Genomic DNA, 19,513 nt, shown 5'->3' on the forward strand with positions numbered 1-19,513 from the left:
CAATAGTTCGATCAAAACAATTAATATAAACAATCAGCCCTCATCTAAAAAGTTCAGAACTTTAAACATTTTTTAAATTGCTCGTTTAATTTATAATCACTTTTTTCATATACTTAACAAATTCTGCAAAAATGATTATCCTCACCGAATATTAGCCAAAATTATTGAATAGAATTTTAATTAAAGAAAAAAATCAATTTTCATATTTTGACGACCTGTCATTCATTATTACTCGATTAAATGATGGACTGACTAATCTTCCCTGATTTATGAGATTTCCACTCTTATCAATGACAGATCGACAAAATACAATGAAACTAATTTTTGATTTTAATTAAAATTTTACTCGAAAATTCATCTCAATTTCAGATTTTTTTGCCATTGGTCCTTCACATGCCTGTAAAGATAAATATTAATGCCATTATAAGTTTAATGATTAAAGTTAAATTCTGTAGATTAAAATATATCTACAAATATATTTAAATTAAGAATTTATTGTTTGAAACAAGGAATATATTTCTCCATATATTCCTTGTTTCAAACAATAAATTCTTAATTAAAATATATTTGTATATATTTTAATCTACAGAATTTGACTTTAATCATTAAATCTATATATTGTTCTATTTTTATATCTTTTGCTTTTCCTTTTTGGCTAGGATCAGCCTGAAAGTATTACCTCAATGTGATATCTGACAGGAAAATTCACTTGATCTCTAATCTGTGACTTATCTCATATATATATATATATGGCATAATCATGTTGATACACCGGTTCCTGTTGGATCACTAAAGTTAAGCAACATTGAGCCTGGTCAGTACTAAAATGGGTGACCATTTGGGAATTCCTGGTGCTCTTTGCTTATCTTGGTATTGTTTTCAGTTTTGGGCTTCTCCTTGCCACTGGACTTAAGCAGTGCCGATTCAGGAGAGGTGTGGTTTGGGATTGTGCAACCCTTGCCTCACAATTACACATGCGGCTATCCTTACAGGGGTGTGCATTGTCTCTTGAAACTGAACAGCGACATCAATATATATATTGGAATTATGATATAAGAAATATAAACCAAGTTTTTTGCAGCTTAGATAAGATATAAACTAAAAAATCTGCAAATTGTTGATTTAATGATGACCTTATTTTTTTGGAAATTAACAGAAGGATTTTAAAATTTCAAAAGCTGCACCTGTTGAAGGTTACATTGTTCAAAAGTCCTGAAGATCTCAGAGGAAGATTAAATCTTAAAGACTTTTATAACAAAGCGTTGTGTTCCTTTAATCATTGCATATTACAAAGATGTGGCCTCATTTTGTTTATGTTGTATGATAGATACAGAGAGGTGTGGGTGTGTAATATATATATATATATATATATATATATATATATGCTACTAGAATGCTAATATATAGATTTTTTTAGTTCTTCTTCATTATTGTAGCAAAGTCTAAAATTGAAATATTAAATTCCAACTGAAACCAATATCTACTGAATTGTCATGTCACAGTATTGAAAATATCCAAAAATTACAAAAAAAATAAGGTAAAAAAATTAATAATAACGATAAAACAAAGACAGGCTCGCAACGTCTCTTCTGTGGGAGAGAGGTTGCAGGGTAGAGAAAAGGGCATCCCCCACTAAGCCACGAAGTCTATTTTGTACTCTGTCAAGGCAGGATAGGCTGTTTTTATATATATATATATGGCATAATCATTTTTATATATATATATATATGGCATAATCATTGTTGGATCACTAAAGTTAAGCAACATTGAGCCTGGTCAGTACTAAAATGGGTGACCATTTGGGAATTCCTGGTGCTCTTTGCTTATCTTGGCATTGTTTTCAGTTTTGGGTTTCTTCTTGCCACTGGACTTAAGTAGTGCCGATTCAGGAGAGGTGTGGTTTGGGATTGTGCAACCCTTGCCTCACAATTACACATGTGGCTATCCTTACAGGGGTGTGCATTGTCTCTTGAGACTGAACAGCGATATCAATATATATATTGGAATTATGATATAAGAAATATAAACCAAGTTTTTTGCAGCTTAGATAAGATATAAACTAAAAAGTCTGCAAATTGTTGATTTAATGATGACCTTATTTTTTTTGGAAATTAACAGAAGGATTTTCAAATTTCAAAAGCTGCACCTGTTGAAGGTTACATTGTTCAAAAGTCCTGAAGATCTCAGAGGAAGATTAAATCTTAAGAGACTTTTATAACAAAGCGTTGTGTTCCTTTAATCATTGCATATTACAAAGATGTGGCCTCATTTTGTTTATGTTGTATGATAGATACAGAGAGGTGTGGGTGTGTAATATATATATATATATATATATATATATGCTACTAGAATGCTAATATATAGATTTTTTTAGTTCTTCATTATTGTAGCAAAATTCTAAAATTGAAATATTAAATTTCAACTGAAACCAATATCTACTGAATTGCCATGTCACAGTATTGAAAATATCTAAAAATTACAAAAAAATGATAAGGTAAAAAAATTAATTATTAATGAAAACAGTTTTTGAAGATAATTAGTGAAAATTGAGTTTTGCTAAATTGACCAAAGATTTTCAGAAAATAATTACTTCGCTTAGAACTCCAATTTCTTTTTCTTTTTTTTTTTTGCAAGACTCAATTTTCATTGTCTTTGAACACTAGTTTCATTAATAATTAATTTTCTACCTGGTCGTTTTTAGTAATCTTTGGATATGTCCATTACTGTGACATAACAATTTAGTAGATGACTATTGGCTATTTCGCTAACACAACGAAGCAGAACTGATTTTTATTTTAATATAAGTTTTTCCTTTTTTGTGGTTTCTATTTTAAGGGTCATAAACTGAAAGTTCTAGAAGGCATCATGGATTTTTTCATCGAAAAAGACACAATCGTTCGCAAACAAGTTAAAGAAGCGTAAGTTTGGGTATTTTATTTATTTATTTAATATTCAATTTAATATCTTGAAGTAGTATGTCTAAAACATTCAACCCTCTAATGATATTAACAATTCTGCAAAACACGATGCTGTCAACTCTGAAAAATTGTTAATGTACTTACCAATTCTACAAAGCATGAATCTTATTGATCGAATAACCTGATACAAATGCTAACTTTGAAAGTTTCTCATTTTATCTTAACAAGAATTTGCAAAAGAGTGCTTGTTTGTGTATGTGAACTTTTCTCATTGCACAAAAATTACGTTGAATCTCTACGGTTCCAGATGAGCATTGTCTGAAGATAGCGGTTTCAATCCTACCCAAAGCCAACCAGAGGCTTACTTGGCCAAAGCGTGGTGAGACGACGACAACTCTGGATGGCAGTGATTGCTGAGAATGCAGTTAGGAGATTCGAAGTTCCTATCTGTCGCAGTTACCACCTGACGAAACATCGTGAAACAACAACCAATAAAGATGAGAATAATAGTCCGCAATAAATAAATTAATAATACGATTCTCTCTTGTAGTATTTCAACTTGCTGACTCCTGTATGCGCTATGCATCCAAGATTTTATTCCTTATGAACCATCATTCCAGTTAATTTCAATGTTATGTGACGAGTAGTTTTAGAGTTTATCTCTTAAATATGCACACACATGCACATCTATTATTAATTTATTTATATAGTAGCAATACCAGACACCATAACGTTCAGCACTGGATAAGGTACACACTACTACTTAATTTGACACACGTAGACTTTAAATCAATAATAAGTACATTTCTCCTACCTTCATCAGAATAAAACTTATATAACTGGATTCACAATAAAATTTACTTAAAAATGGTATTGTAAATTTTTTGTTGTAATTTGTATGTTTGAAGAATTGCTATTTAAATCCGACTATTAACTACAAAACATTCCAGCATAGCATGCCCACTGGCGGGAGATCACTTTTTGCAAACATAAATACTCAAAGCTGAAGTTGTACCCGTCGACAATGTTTCTAGTTATCAGGGAAAGGAATTGTTTTTGCTACGGAATTTGAACATAACACGTACATCTTTCCAATCAAAAGTTAAAATATCTCAAAGTTGAGGCTTTGTAGTACAAAGATAAGTAAAGATAGAAATTGTGTTCAAACGCTATTTAATAGCGAAAATATTAATTTCTTTTGTCCTAAAATTTGAAAAGAATTGGATAAAAACTTATTATGCATGAGTCGATAGAAGCAGTGACAACCGCATATAAACATGAGAATTTTTGTGTGCTGAGACAATCAAAAAAAATCTGTAAACAAAATGTTCGTTTACAAACTTATGAACATAAAGTATTTATTTTATTTTTGTTATTATTTAGAAAACATAAGTTTTAATTATGGAAAGGAAAAGAATATTTTAAAAAAATATTCTTTGAAAAAGAATGATTCATAATGACCACCCTTTTAAATGAGTTAAAACACGCAAACCACTTATCCAGTTAAAAGAATAACTTTTATTGGGTTTGTTTTACAATCCACAAAGGTATGAAAAAGTGGTCGATGTAGAATCAAAAATGCGCTTACCTTCCCTCTCCACCATTATGGACCATTTAACTAATTTCAACATATTTATTCAGTAGCAATTAGTGGTATGCTAATTGCCATTGGACCAGCCTACAATTAGTCAGGGATGGTGGATTGTTCTATTTTGAGGCGCCTGATTGGCTAAACATGCCAGGAAGGGCAGGTGCCACTCTACAAATGCCAGCTGCTCTGGCATTCAGGGGTTTACTGTTCTAGACTTCTGCCAGGAACTACACTCTGTCAATTATCGCATCCGTTCAGCACAACATCTTCATTAGATTAGCTGGCTCACCCTAGCCATATTCTACATGGCGCTACGAACAGGATTGAGTGATATCCATCAACGGCGTCCAATACCGTTTTTTTTTTTTTCTTGGGCGGTACCTGCAATGCCAATCGAAAGGGTGATTCGGTATGATGTGTTTTCCGTTTGCACTGTGTGTTAAGGTACTGATAGTCGATGGTTCGTCTCGGCTTGCCATTCTTTTTCACAGTGATCACCATGGTACTGCACCAGTCAATCAGTGTGCCGACAGGCACTGGAGCAATGATGCCCCTCCCCACATCGTTCCAGAGGTCTTGCTTGACCTGTTCTTTCAAATGGTAAGACACCGGGATTGGGTTATGTCTGGCTTTTGGAATAGCCCCTTCCTTCAGGTGAATGTGTGCTGGAGGTCCAGTCATGAGAGAAATATCCCGTCGTTCTTGAATGCAGTGTCCGCAAAACATTCTAACAGCCAGTCTTTTAATTTGCCGATATTGGCTTTGGTGGCAGGGAAAGGGAGGCTGTCTGGACGCGTCGGTAGGGGTTTGACCCTGTTTTCTGTATCCTGCACTTTATTTTCGACTTCTAACGACTGCATAGCCATCGATGGGTTTGGAAATTCCTTATGTAATATCCTAACATCAATGCAGGCCGCCTTGCTGAAATAAAGCTGTTTTATTCTTTCACAAATTTAGAGGGCCTGTTTGGTTGTGTGTGTCCTCACACTGAACGTCACCAGCAACCAACCCTGACATTCAAGAGTGGAATCCCCGACTGCTCGAACAACTTTCCTCGATGGGATCAGGTTGTCTGTGGTGAGGCCCATGTGTCTCAAGTATATTGTGCCACCCAGACATATAGTGGCACCGCTGTCAGGGAATATCATCATGTTGGTGCTATTATTTTCAGGGATGTTGTTTCTCTTCCTTGGGTCCGGATTGGGTGAAAATGGGATTACCGTTGCCTTTATTTCGGTAACTTGCTCTATTGGTGTGGACGACTATTTGTTTGTTGCCTGATTAAATGTAATGTGGCCGATCAGGCTGTCCATTGCTGCCTCGTCAAGTTTGGCGCTTTTGACAGCAGCTCTGCGGCGTTCCTTCTTGATCGACCGGCACACTCGAGCAAAGTGGTTTGATCTTCCACAATGCTGCATGTTTGGCCCCATGCTGGGCAAGATAGGTGGCGAGGTTTCATCCCCGGGGTGCCATGTTGACTGTTTCCACAACCGTTGCAATGGAGTGTTGACCCCATGTCGTTGTTGTAATTGCAATTTGAGGGGGGGGGGGGCTAACGCGAGTCTAGGCTCCTTTTAGTGGGGACGCAACGCTTCTCTGTTTTCGATATGTAGACATCCGGAAGGCAGATATGTCCAACGTGTTGCTCATTGTAGTCTGGTCCCGTAGTGCGGACTCAAATGCCTCGGCAGAGACAAACAGCCCTGTCGTACCAGACCCTCAATTTGACCTTCGGACACAGCAACCTGGCAGGAACATCACTCCAGAAGAAGTACCTGAACCTCCTGGACCAATGCCAGCCAAGTCGGCGCGGGCACTTGCGAGGCTATTCCCACATAATCAACCTGGCCATGAGGAGCTCATTCCTCCTCGGAGGTCGTTACCCTTGGGGGAGGGGAGATGTAGAATCAAGAATGCGCTTACCTTCCCTCTCCACCATTATGGACCATTTAACTAATTTCAACATATTTATTCAGTAGCAATTAGTGGTATGCTAATTGCCATTGGACCAGCCTACAATTAGTCAGGGATGGTGGGTTGTTCTATTTTGAGGCGCCTGATTGGCTAAACATGCCAGGAAGGGCAGGTGCCACTCTACAAATGCCAGCTGCTCTGGCATTCAGGGGTTTTTACTGTTCTAGACTTCTGCCAGGAACTACACTCTGTCAATTATCGCATCCATTCAGCACAACATCTTAATTGGATTAGCTGGCTCACCCTAGCAATATTCTACAGTCGAATAACAAATAAATGTTACTAAAGACAAGTTACTCTTCTACCTACCTCAATAAATTTTTGATGTTGTAAATGTTTTTTCTGTTAAAAAAACAAGTAGTGTCGAGCATTACATGAGAACAAGAAAAAATGGCATCAATGTTTCTTGAAGTCTCAACAATGACTTAAAATGAAAAAATTATATAAAATGGTGGTAGAAACTCACCCGATAATATAATAACTTAATATATGAATTCCAAAACTGATTTGATGAGAAAGAATGAGCAGAGCAATCCATAAGAATCTCAGGAAGAAAAGAACACATCTGTAATTGAAGGACAATAGTTGAGTCTTAACAGGATTAAATGAAACAAGCCACTTCTTAACCCAATTGATGATAGAATCCAAATCAACTTTTAGATCAACTGCATATTTTAACTGATCCTTCATTTTGTGCTGTGAACTGAACATGCTGCCTTAACTTTTCCACATCAAGAACTTTCATCAGATGTAACCTTGTCGGTAGTTGAAAGTGATGTGGTATATGCATCAAATATGAAAGAAATGAATTGTAAAAGAACTCCTTTTCACCTCAAACAAAGTATATTACCACTTGTACGAAAGGAGCTCCTATTTGGGATTGTGTCTAACAGAAGTGTGGGGAGTTGATCAGCAAGGTGCCTGTTCACATTACATTTAAATTTCTGCAGGTTAGTACGGTCAAATAAGCAGGAGCAAGGAGAAAATTTCCAAAGTCATGCAGTCTGAAAGACAAAAACTATTAGAGTAGAAAGATTTCCGGCATCTAAGGACCTCAACAGTGAAGGGGTGGGATTTTGTTGCTTGTCGGGTTAGTCGGGAAAAGGTACATCATAAAGATACAAGTGCTACGCATTTGTCAAGGCACATTCCAAGTACTTGTAAAACAGGCACAGGGATGCAACATTGCAATGATGGGACAGTGGTTGATTTTGGACAATAGTGCAGAACCTATTAGATTTGAGACTCTTTTTTGGATCCTGTCTATGAGTGAGAGACTAGTGGTAGTTGATGTGGCAACAATACTCTGTGCATGAGCGAAATGTGGCTTAGTAAAGATATGGGGTAATTTCTGGTGTGAGTAATGAGTATACAATTACACTTTTTTTGCAACAGTCTTAGCAATGTAAATAAATTTGAATAAAATTCAACTGTATGTATGAACAATAATATTTATCATATATTTACAACTGAAGAAGAAAATACTTTTATAATGAAGATATTAATTGAAGCAACTGTGCAATAGGGCAGGTTGATTTGCAACTTTTTTCAGAAAATCAACATGGCACTGGTGATGATAGTTGGGATTTGATGTGATAAGAACGGATACCAAAAATTAGATTCCTATCTTGAACAGAAAATTGAGCATTTAATTTTAAAAATCGTGTGAAAAAATGCTGAGAAATCCTTTATTTTCATAGCATTTTACACAACACTGACTTTGAAACTTCACTATTTTTTATAAGAAATCCAATTAAAATTGATATATTTATATGAAATACATTGAAAGAAAAATAAATACATAAATTATAATTTTAATTATGAATCACAACTAGCAAAAAACCTCAAATTTTACTGCATTAATTAAACAAAAATTGTAAAAAAAGCTAATTAGCAACTAAGTCTTTTAAATTTCACAATTCAAAAAGATGTGGAGATGTATTACACAATATTGTAATTATGTAACTTGATACAAGTTACAGAACCATGTATTTTAATTTTTTATTAAACACAATAATATAAACTGTTATAATAGAACTAAATTGTTCTGTATAATTTCTTTTCAAGAAAAATGAAGGTTTAATTTGCTGGCACGATGACTTTGTAATAATGTGTCTATGTCTTACTTCCTGCCCATATACAACTTTTTGAGAAAAATCAATCAAATTTGACCAGTGTGTGGCTGCAAAATTGATAGCAGTAATCTTTTCATTTTTTTTTTTTTTTAATTGTTCACTATTTCTGGAAAAAACAACACAAAAAAACAATTATTTGAAAACACTTATTTTTTATATTTTTGTGATGTAATATTAATAAAACTGACTATTGTTTGGCTAAATTGAAAAAACTAATAAAATTTAATGGATAAATATTTATTTACCTAATGGACAAAATCGCTTGAATGCCCTCTTCTCTCACATCCAATTCATCTGAGTTTATCATCGATATTATAATATTTTCTGGAAGTAGTGCAAAAGCACTATATTTTGAACTGTTTAAAACAGTAATTTAGATTTCAGTTAACTGTTTTGTTCTCTGAATCATATTAAAATACACTGTTGTTGGTTAAAAAAATTATTGTCGGTTTTGATCTCAAACCAACTAACTGCATACACTTGAATGATAAATTTGACCAGAACGTTTTAATTTATCATAGTGTTTGAGGATAGACACCTCTGGTCCATAAATACATTAACCTTGTGGCTTATGTTAGCCATTTTGCTTGATTCAAGGGCCCAATTTTCTAAGCTGCATATCTTAGTTTAACTTCTCGAGAAATGCCAACAGCATACTCCCAAAAAGTAGACTCTGGTCTTCACACTTAAATCATTTGTTTCTTCTGCTGTCAGATAATGATGATCGAGAGGGACACTATGTTTTTAGAATTCTACTTGAGGCAAATCTTGATAATTATTGATACAAAGTTTCCCCAAAGGACCAGTAAATGTTGTTAGGCTTTTTCTTGTTCCATCAATTAATTTAAAATTGCTCTAAATGGCAGTTCTTCTAGTGGAATCTGAAAATTGCAAAATTTGCATGTTTAATAATAGAGCCAGATTACATAATAAATACCAATATATTATTTTATTTTCCACAAAAAAAGGAACATAATTGCAGGTGAATCTATAGAATTAATTTTGCCTCCTTGTTAGCAGGACAATTGCAGACAATGTGCCTTTTTGACAATTTTGTCCTGCACTTCCATCACATCTCAAGTCAGGAAGTTTACAGTTACAAGAAAATATATCAAACAATCTGTCTTGCAGTTCCTTCATTTTTTTCACTTTGGCTGCTGCAAGATATTTCCTGTCAATCAGTTTGGCCCTCTTATAGCAAAATATATTGACCTTCTGTCCTATATAACGTCCACCCAACAAGGGAAATTGTGGATTAACTACTTGCCAAATACTAATTAATTCCTTAGCAATTAACTTAGAAATCTCACTATTTTTAAGTGGGGATAACTGTTTTAGAGAAAATAACTAAACTGGATGACTTGTCACGAGGTTGGAGGTTTCAAATTCTGTGAACCACGGGTTAAAACTGAACATTGTGCTTTTACTGACATTCTAATCTGAAAAATAAAATAAATAAATGGATTATAACTGAAGGAAACTGTTTTAGGCTATCTTCCAGTTTCATATGTAAAAAATAAGCGCTAGTTATAAGAAATAATGACAAACTTTGTAGAGTATTGAAGAGAGAGGACAAAACCAAATCAGAGGCATAGTAGTGTTTAGTTTAGACATTTTTAGCAGACTTTAGCTCCTCCTTTGATAACATGAATTTACTCATAAAGAAATTCATTTTTGCTATAGCTGTGCCATTTTAAACGAGTTTTTAGAGTTTGAAAAACCAGTGCTTATGCATCTATGTTACCATGCTATTTTTAATAGTATTTTCAAGTTAAATTTAATTTTTATGAAATTTTTGTTTATTAAATTTTTAGGTGAAAGTTCAGAATAGTTACAACACAACCTCCTATCTTCCCCATGTTAAGAATGGTTTTCTAAATAATAAAGTTATTTTAGCACAATAACATAGATGCACAAATAAGGAAAACCTTTAAAGCAGTTTCCTTATTTACTCATATTAATCTTTGTGTGTTATCTGATTTTAAAACTATAATTTTAGAACAAAAATACTGCTTAAAAATAATTACTTCCTAAAAATAAAAGAAATAAAAATTTGACACTAATTTTTTGCAAACTATATTTTTATTAAGTAGAAAAACTTGAAAATTTACGTGGTTATGTTTCGTAAAGAATGTATAGAATAAAATTGTATGGACTATTTTTTTTAATATAAAACTGGAGTATTACCATATTTTAATAAAAATTTCAAATAGAATTTGATGTGAAATATTAGGTTGGTGACAAAATAATGTTTTTGACGTTCGTTTGAACGTGAAAAAAATGCCATTATTTTTGCACCAACCTAATAGAAGAACAAATTAAAAAAGATAAAACGAATATGTTTAAATTCACTGCAGATACTTGAAATATAATAATATATATTTTAAACAAGTCTTTTTCGTTTTTCCTTTCAAAATAATTAAGCCTAAATCATAATATTTTCAAATTAAATAATAAACAAACGTTAATTTTCAATATCGATAATGAGCGTGTTTTGCAACGGTGAAATATAAAATGTTTCCACTCCAAAAACGTTCCTGAAATGTAAAAGCGAACTTTGCTCGTTATTATTTAAAAAAAAACATAATTTTGCCTTTACACTTAATATTTATTTTATTAATTCATTATCCTCACTCATTTTATTTAAAAATGTACTTTAAAACATTAAATAATTATTCCATTTTCTTAACGGTACGGATTGTTTTGATGACGGGGCGTTCTTGGCAATTCACCGAAAAACTTTTAAATAGCTTCACTTTTTCAACTTTTAAAGTCATTTCCTCAAGCAAAGCTAACGATTTTGAAAAAATATTTTGTGTAGGTCTTTTCTATGTCAAACGCTAACTATCATCACCATTGCCTCACCAGGGTTCCAAAATCGACCTGCCCTAATGTGCAACACACCTCTATAAACATCTCTGCTCTGTGAATAATGCAAGGGACATAACTTCTCTAAATTTCTTTGAGAAAAGCAAACTGACTTGTGGGTAAAAGGGTCATTTCTCCTTTAAATACAAAAAATATGTTCGGTTCATTATTTTAACGAAATTCAAAAACTGATATTTTGAATTTCAAGTGAAACCAATGGTATGTACTGAATTGCCAAAAATTCCGAAAAAAAATAAGGTATGAAATTAATTAATAAAAATAGTTTTTGAGGACAATTTAGCAAAAATTAACTTTTGCTAAATTGCCCAAAGATTTTCAATTTTCAGAAAATATTTACCTCTCTTTTGTTACAATTAGAATTATTTCTTTTTTAGCAAAACTCAGTTTTCATTGTCTTTGTAAACTATTTTCATTAATAATTATTTTTCCACCTCATCGTTTATTTTTGGCTATGTTCATTACTATGACATGACAATTCAGTAGATATCATTTGTTTCACTTGAAATTCAATATTTTGAATTTTAGAATTTCACTACTATAATCAAGAACCAAATGTTCTTTATTCTATATGAAGAGGAGTAGTATAGAAAGAAATTGGAAATTATTACACTCAACATTAGCAAACTAAACTCTTGCATTATATTGAATATCAAAACTTTATGACTGGAAGAGCATATCTCTGCTAGGACATATGGGGTCACATAGTCACATTAAAAAAAATTGCTGTTGTCAATATTTTTCAATAATTTAACAAATAATGAAAACCCTTGATTGCATAATTTCAGACAATATTCTGGTTTTGTTTTATAGTGAAAGCATGGATCTCACCATTGAGACGGTTGACAAAGCCACCCTTCGTAGTACAGAAGGAACGGTCATCTTGCATATTATCTATGCAGTCAAACATGATAATGATTTAGTGAAAGAATTCATCAGATTTCTCAAGGTAAAATTTTTGTATTTTCAAATATTCAAATCATCTCATCTTGGTTGTGATTCACCTTTTCCAACATGAGAAATGGAATACTGTTACCATATTTGGGCTGGTGAATCTCTCTATCTTTTTTTCCTTCTCTGCAACCTCTCTCTCTCTCTCTCTCTCTCTCACAGACATGGTTTTGCTAATCTTGGTCTTTTCTGTAAATACTATAATGGTATGTATTCTTCAGATGAAGGTCACTTTTTTCCAGAGTTTTTCCGTCATCCATGGTCTCCAGCTCTCAAATTTCAATCATACACATCAACAGTTATTAATAATCAAGTGTTGTTAAATACTTAAAATTGTAGAAATGAAAGAATATAAAAAATATCAAATTTATCCTGAACACTGGACATCATATATTGACACATTATGAAATACTTCAAATGGTTCTAAAAAAATTATCCTTAACAAACAAATAATTTTTATGTTTTTTTTTTTGTTTTTTGTTTTTTTTTTTCAACAAACAAGGAGACATGGTTACATTTTATTTTTTATTTATTGTTTTTCAAAATAATATTGATAAATTTCTTTAAACAATATTAAAGAAACATTTTTTTGGATTAATTATAAAATAATGTCAAGGAGACAAACTTTAACTTTAATCACAGATTTAAGAATAAATTTTTAAAAAAGTTTTTTATTAGAAATTAAAATTAGAATTTGATTATCATTTGTTATTTTATTAGAAATTAATTAAAATTAGAATTTGATTAATTATCATTTGTTATTTTATTAGAAATTAATTAAAATTAGAATTTGATTAAGTATCATTTGTTATTTTAGAAATTAATTAAAATTAGAATTTGATGAATTATTTGTTTTTATTAGAAATTAATTAAAATTAGAATTTGATTAATTATTTTTTATTTTATTAGAAATTAATTAAAATTAGAATTTGATTAATTATCATTTTTTATTTTATTAGAAATTAATTAAAATTAGAATTTAATTAGTTATCATTTGTTATTTTATTCATTTTATATACATTTTATTTATTTATTTATTTTTTTTTTTTTTTCAGAAATGTCAATGCACTTTTTTAAAAACAAGGTTAAGGAAAAATACATTTTTTGGTTTAATTTTGAAATAATTTCAATCAGACAAACATATTCTAATTTCAATCAGAAATTTAAAAATTATTTCTTTTTAAAAATTAGTACAAAACTGATTTTGTCCAGAATGTAATGTTCCTTTTTAGCCGGAGTGAGTTTTGTCAGCTTTGTATTAAATTTTGATACCGAATATTTTACAGCATAAAGTTCTTTTTTTTTTATTAGAAATTAGTTTAATTATTATTTCTTATTATTGAATAAATTTACTTTAATTAGAAAAAATCATTTACCAACTTTCGTTGAGAAGTTGTTTGGTTGATTAAAAAAAAATTTTTTTTGTAGATTCAGATGAAATCAACTCGATGCAAAGTTTGTGAGCCATTTGTTCTTGCAATGGCACTTTGTGTAGGTCAAGTATTCAGATTTAAAGATCAGGTAAGATCACTTTCCTTTTTTTTTTTCAAGATTTCACGGACAGTTGATTTTTTTTAATGCTTCACAGCTAACAGAAACTACACCATCATCAGAAATGAGACATTAAATTTTTTTTTTACTTTGATTCAACCCAAACATTGAGGATTACCACTGAAACTTAGGATTACTGTAAATTAAGAGTCAGATTTATAGAACCATCTTGAGTTGGGAGTTGTATAGGGAGATGTTTATTCACATTACATTTAAAATACTTGCATATTAATACAGTCAGGGGAAACATAGCAGGGAGGAAATTGCAAACGTATAGAGGAAAGAAATTATTAGAATAGAAAGCTTTCCATCATATTGGGACTTCTACAATGAAGGGGTGTAATTTTGCTGTTTATCTGGTTAGTAAGAGAAATTTATGTTAACAGGCACAAGTATAGAAAGTTTGTTGGATCACATCTCATTAAAGTACTTGTAAAGCAAATAGAGAGACGCAACATTGCAGAGATGGTACAGGGACTGAGAATTTGTAGATAATAAGGAACCTATTAGGTAATGTTGCATCTGAGAACTTATAAAGTGGAGGGTGGGATTTTGCTACTAGTCAGATTGGCCGGGAGTATTTACGTAAAGGAGTCACAAGTGCAGCATGTTCATCATAGCACATTCTGTTGAAATGCTTGTAAAACAAGTATTGTGATGCAACATTCCGTTGAAATACGGCAAGGTTGGACCTATTAAGTTAAAGGTTCTTTTTCTTTTAGATCTTGTTGAAGAACGGGAGAAACCTGATAATATCATGAATTTATCATCTGTACAAGGAAATCATTTGAATGTGCTGAAGTTTCATCAATCTAGGCATTGATTTATAATCGCAGACAGACATTTCAGCATCTTTCAGTAGGCGAAGACTAAGGAAAAGACTTTTTTTCTCTGGGTCTTCATCTACTAAAGTTGCTGAAGAGTTTGTCTGCCACTATAAGCCGTTTCCTATCCTAGATCTGGCATGGCCAGATCGATAAAACCCTGGTACATTCAGCAGACACTTTTCTTTTCCTGACTCAATCATATTCTGCAACACCTAAAACAAAAGCAACAATTTTCCTCTACAAAACTTACAGACCAAACATCATGAATAAATATTTGAAGATATAAAGAACTTGAAACATAAAAACTTTTACCAAAATGATTGGATTTGGCATTAAATAAACTGAAAAGGGTTGATATGTCATAAAACAACCAAATCTCTCATATGTTCAGACTTTTATAATATACACATACACACACATATGTATATACTTAAAATATATGAGCTACAGACATGTATTTTGTCATGCAACTTATTAGCGCAGCTGAACTGGACAAGAATCAAACCCAGGGGTCTCAAGTCTAGCACTCTGCCACTGAGTTAATCGTTTTGTTGACTCAAACTTTCTTGCGTTTCTTTCTTCGAGCCATTCTGCGTGCCTCAACACATTTGTCTTGTCCAAAAACGGAAGCTAGGCTGCCTTTGCATGCGAGCAAAAAGATATCTATCTTGCTTTTCTTTCATGCTTTTTTTCTCTCTTTCTTTCCACACCTTCTTTTACAAGAACCAAAGGACACTTCAGGTAACACCGTCAACTCTAGCTACAGCGATGACATACGTCAACAACTTGACCTTTTGAACTCTTTTTGCATTAACCAACCTGCACAGCAAAACTCACAATTTTCAACATGCCAGCTTAACCCGGATAAATTATATATCGCACAAACTAGTTTCAATATCCGGGACGCTTTTATTCTTGTTTTTAAAGGGAGATAGTGTTCCATCCACACAGCTGGGGGGGCCGTAATTTAATATATTGTTATCGTTTTCCAAGCAACATAGTTGTTGTGGCGGAAGCTCATACATCAAAACTGATGAAAGAATCCATCATATACTAGCAAGTTGCCTGGTCATAAATTATGCCTAAATATGATTTAATTTATCCCGATTTCATATTATTATTGTAGAGCCACTTCATTATTGATTATTATATTGTACCCAATATATAGTAGTGATTTCAAAAGTTAAAAAATATGATGGGTGATATCAGCTAGAATTGAAACAAAAACATTTAACTTTCCAACGGTATTCGCTCTATTATGATCTAAAGAATGTCAAAACTTTAAATATTAATGGGGTTAAATGTATAAATGTTTGCGCATGCATGTTCATCGACTTAGGCTTGCCAAGTTCCAATTTTTCAATTTTGATCTCTTAGCAGCTATTTTTATGAGTTAAAAACTAAACTGAATTTGTTCCACAGGTCTGAACCCTTTATATATCAAGTTTCAAGTCTGTTGACCAAAAAATGACAGATAGTTTGGTAGAGACTGTTCCTCATGCACACACTCACACCTGTTCAGACAAGTTCACTTTTATAATATATCCACACACACACACATATATATATACTAGCCTGGGGCCCGGCATTGCCTGGGTGTTTGGAAAAGGTAGTAGGCAGGCAGGCTCGAACCCGTACTGCAAGCAAAGGAGGAAAAGAAGTGATGTCTTTGCCGTTGTGTTCATCACAAAACCGGAAGTTGCGAAGGTTTAAATTAAAGCTAGTCCATCGAAAAGAGGGAATGACTTTCGAAAATATAGGCAAAAAAAGCGACCTAATCCTTGTAGAAAAGTGCCCAGTTGAAGATGAAGGAATTAATGCTTTTAGCCAATATTTCAATATTTGTCATCCAAAGGATCGAGCTTCAAAACGATACTGATCTCGTGAAAATCTGTTGATCTCGTGAAAATCTGTCGCCTCTATCGAAAGTTTTAGGCAGACGTACATACATACATTTAAACAGACAGGTGAGATTTATATTATTGACTAGCGGGGGGGGGGTACTCGACGTTCCCCGGGTGTTTGTGTGTTGGGTGGGGAGTAGATCAAAACAACCCTGTTTAAAAAAAAAACGTTGGCCAGGTGTTTGGAGGTGTAAAAGAAAAAAAAAGTTTTAGTAGAAAGGTAGGCTTGAACCCCAAACCTTTGACGCGGAGATGGAAAAAAAAAACCTGCGACCTAACCATCTCGACCACGGGAATAGATGAATTGATAAGTGTGTTAAGTTGATGTTTATAAAGCGAAATTAACAGGTGCAAGAACGTTAAGTCGTGTGATGTTTGACTTAGTTTTGCACTGGAAGACAGTTTCTGTTTTCCCCACTATGCGGCGATCAAAAATTATCTCGAAAATAGCTTGTAAAAGTCAAGTAAATTAAAGATAGCTGCGACTAGAGTTCCTTAGTCGTAGATATTATTATTTAGACAGCATATAAAAAGTTTTAAGAAGGAATGAGCCAACCGAGAATCACGTCGAAAAAAGCCTTTTGTAGACATACACAAAAAGCGAACACACATACATACATGATGATTGCAACGTCTTGTCAGACGAGTGCCACTCCCTCAGACACTCAATGTCTATGAGCCCAAAAATGACTTTTTTTTTTTTTTTTTTTTTAATCCTACTAGTGAATTCACATGCTCAAGCAGGCATGATACCGAAGACGGTCATTGAGATCAATTATTACGTGCTTCCAGCATTTCAAGCCTCCATGTGTCACAACTTTTCCATCGCCACAAGGCCATTTTTATAGACAAATGCCTGAGGGAGTATCTATACACAGATGATGTTACAGCCTTAGCTTTGTACGACAGTTAAATCTCTCTCTCCGTTCAAAATGTTGAGATCCAGCAACAAGCAAGAGCAAGATAGCCAGCAACAAGTTAAACTGCAGACCAGCTTAATGCGGATACTGGTCTTCCGCTTTATGGTTTTTTAAATCAGAGATTTGCTTCTTCTAGAAAGGTTGCTTTCACCACGTCTTACCGGAGCCCTCTTCACCCCAACACACACATGCATACACACAAATATACACGGTGCTAGTTGGCCATTGACTCCAAAAAAGGGTTCATTCGCCCTTTGGAAGACTAGCCACCCTCCTCACGAAACAAGTCTGGTGGGGAACCAGTTTAGTCGCCGGTGACCCGACCATGAGGCAGGTAGTACTGGGTTACATGGTACCAGTAGCATATGACATGACCTGACAATACATACATACATACACACATTTTCGCTTTTATATATATATATATATATATATATATATATATATATATATATATATATATATATATATAGATAAAAGGCAAAATGTGTGTGCACATTTTTTGTATGTCCAACAAAGGCTTTTTTGAGAGGGGGGGTTCTTGGGGGGAGGGGGTACTATTTCTTAGAACTCTTTATATACTGTCTAGATCATAATATCTAGGATTTGCGAACGCGCATCGCGTCTAGACTTTAACAAAACTCTAGATATTTTAGCTTCTCTCGTGTTGGTTCGGCTTTTTCGTAAAAAAACGAAACTAATCTGAAGCGAAGGCAATCGTTCCTGGCTTTTATGCCGGGAACTTCTGGAAAGCAATCAGCTTTTGATCAATGTGGCGGGAAACCCCTTATATCAGACAATTGCTATTCATTTGGACACTTTTTTGGAGAAACAAAACCAGAAAAACTACCTAGCAGCCAAAGTTGGGTAAACAAGCTCCAAAAAACTGCCTCGCAGTAAAAGTTAATTCCCTGTATGGCGCGACATTTGAACTCATTAAATTCACACACCTGTTAATTGAGTTTTTATTTTATCATATTTGTTTTGATCTAAACCCCCCCTTCACCTCAAAACACACGCACACTCACCTCCAAACACTCGGGCAATGCTGGGCACCCCTGCTAGTCTTATATATATATATATATAAAAGGTAAAATGTGTGTTCACATTTTTTGTATGTCCGGCAAAGGCTTTTTTAAGGGGCTCTCGGGGGTACTATTTCTTAGAACTGTTTATATGCCCCCTAGATAATAATATCTAGGATTTTCGAACGCATGTCATGTCTAGATTTATTTGCATCAACTTTTACAAAATTGTTGTTATTTTAGTTTCTCTCATGTTGGTTCGGCATTTTTGTATAAATAAAGTGAAATGGGAACGCCTTGGCTTTCGTGCCGGGAACATCCAGAAAGCAATGAGCTATGGATCAATGCAGAGGAAACTCCTTATATAAGATAATTGCTATTCAATTTGGACAATCCCCTTTTCATGGGGAGCTGGTTTTTTCCCCCAAACATTTTAGGGGAACAACTTTATTTTCTACCTTCGCCTCAAGGCTTCTGGTTCGATCCTGCCTACCTACCAAAACTTTGTTTTTTTCCATCATGTTCCCTGTCTTTTTTTTTATTATCTTTTTTTTTTATTTTATCATATTTGTTTTGATCTCGCCTCCAGCACACACACTTCTAAACACCCGGGCAACGCTGGGCACCCCTGCTAGTCTATAATATAAAAGAAAAATGTGTGTGCATTTTTTTCGTATGTCCGCCAAAGGCTTCGGGTTTGAACCTACCTCCCTACCAAAACTTTTTTTTTTACACCTACAAACACTCAGGCAACACCGGGCACCCCTGCTAGTCATACATAAATGTATACATTATTTTTGTTTGGTTTTGGTAAATGAACATTCAGATCTC

General features: G+C 33.5%; 1 protein-coding gene and 1 pseudogene across 1 annotated transcript in view; both read left to right on the top strand.

The window, feature by feature from the left end:
* LOC145283495 (Fanconi anemia group I protein-like) overlaps positions 1-19,513 on the top strand; it is a 143,147-nt gene that overhangs the window by 31,095 nt on the left and 92,539 nt on the right. Inside the window, exons 8-10 of the mRNA XM_080132321.1 lie at positions 2,836-2,918; positions 12,318-12,453; positions 13,884-13,976. Coding sequence (XP_079988447.1) covers positions 2,836-2,918; positions 12,318-12,453; positions 13,884-13,976 — 312 coding nt within the window. The remainder of the gene's footprint in view (positions 1-2,835; positions 2,919-12,317; positions 12,454-13,883; positions 13,977-19,513) is intronic.
* Positions 746-863, top strand: LOC145284134 (5S ribosomal RNA; annotated as a pseudogene).

This window comes from Euprymna scolopes, chromosome 8 (genome assembly GCF_053919585.1).
Source record: "Euprymna scolopes isolate OS-2025 chromosome 8, ASM5391958v1, whole genome shotgun sequence".
NCBI classification, from domain to species: domain Eukaryota; kingdom Metazoa; phylum Mollusca; class Cephalopoda; order Sepiida; family Sepiolidae; genus Euprymna; species Euprymna scolopes.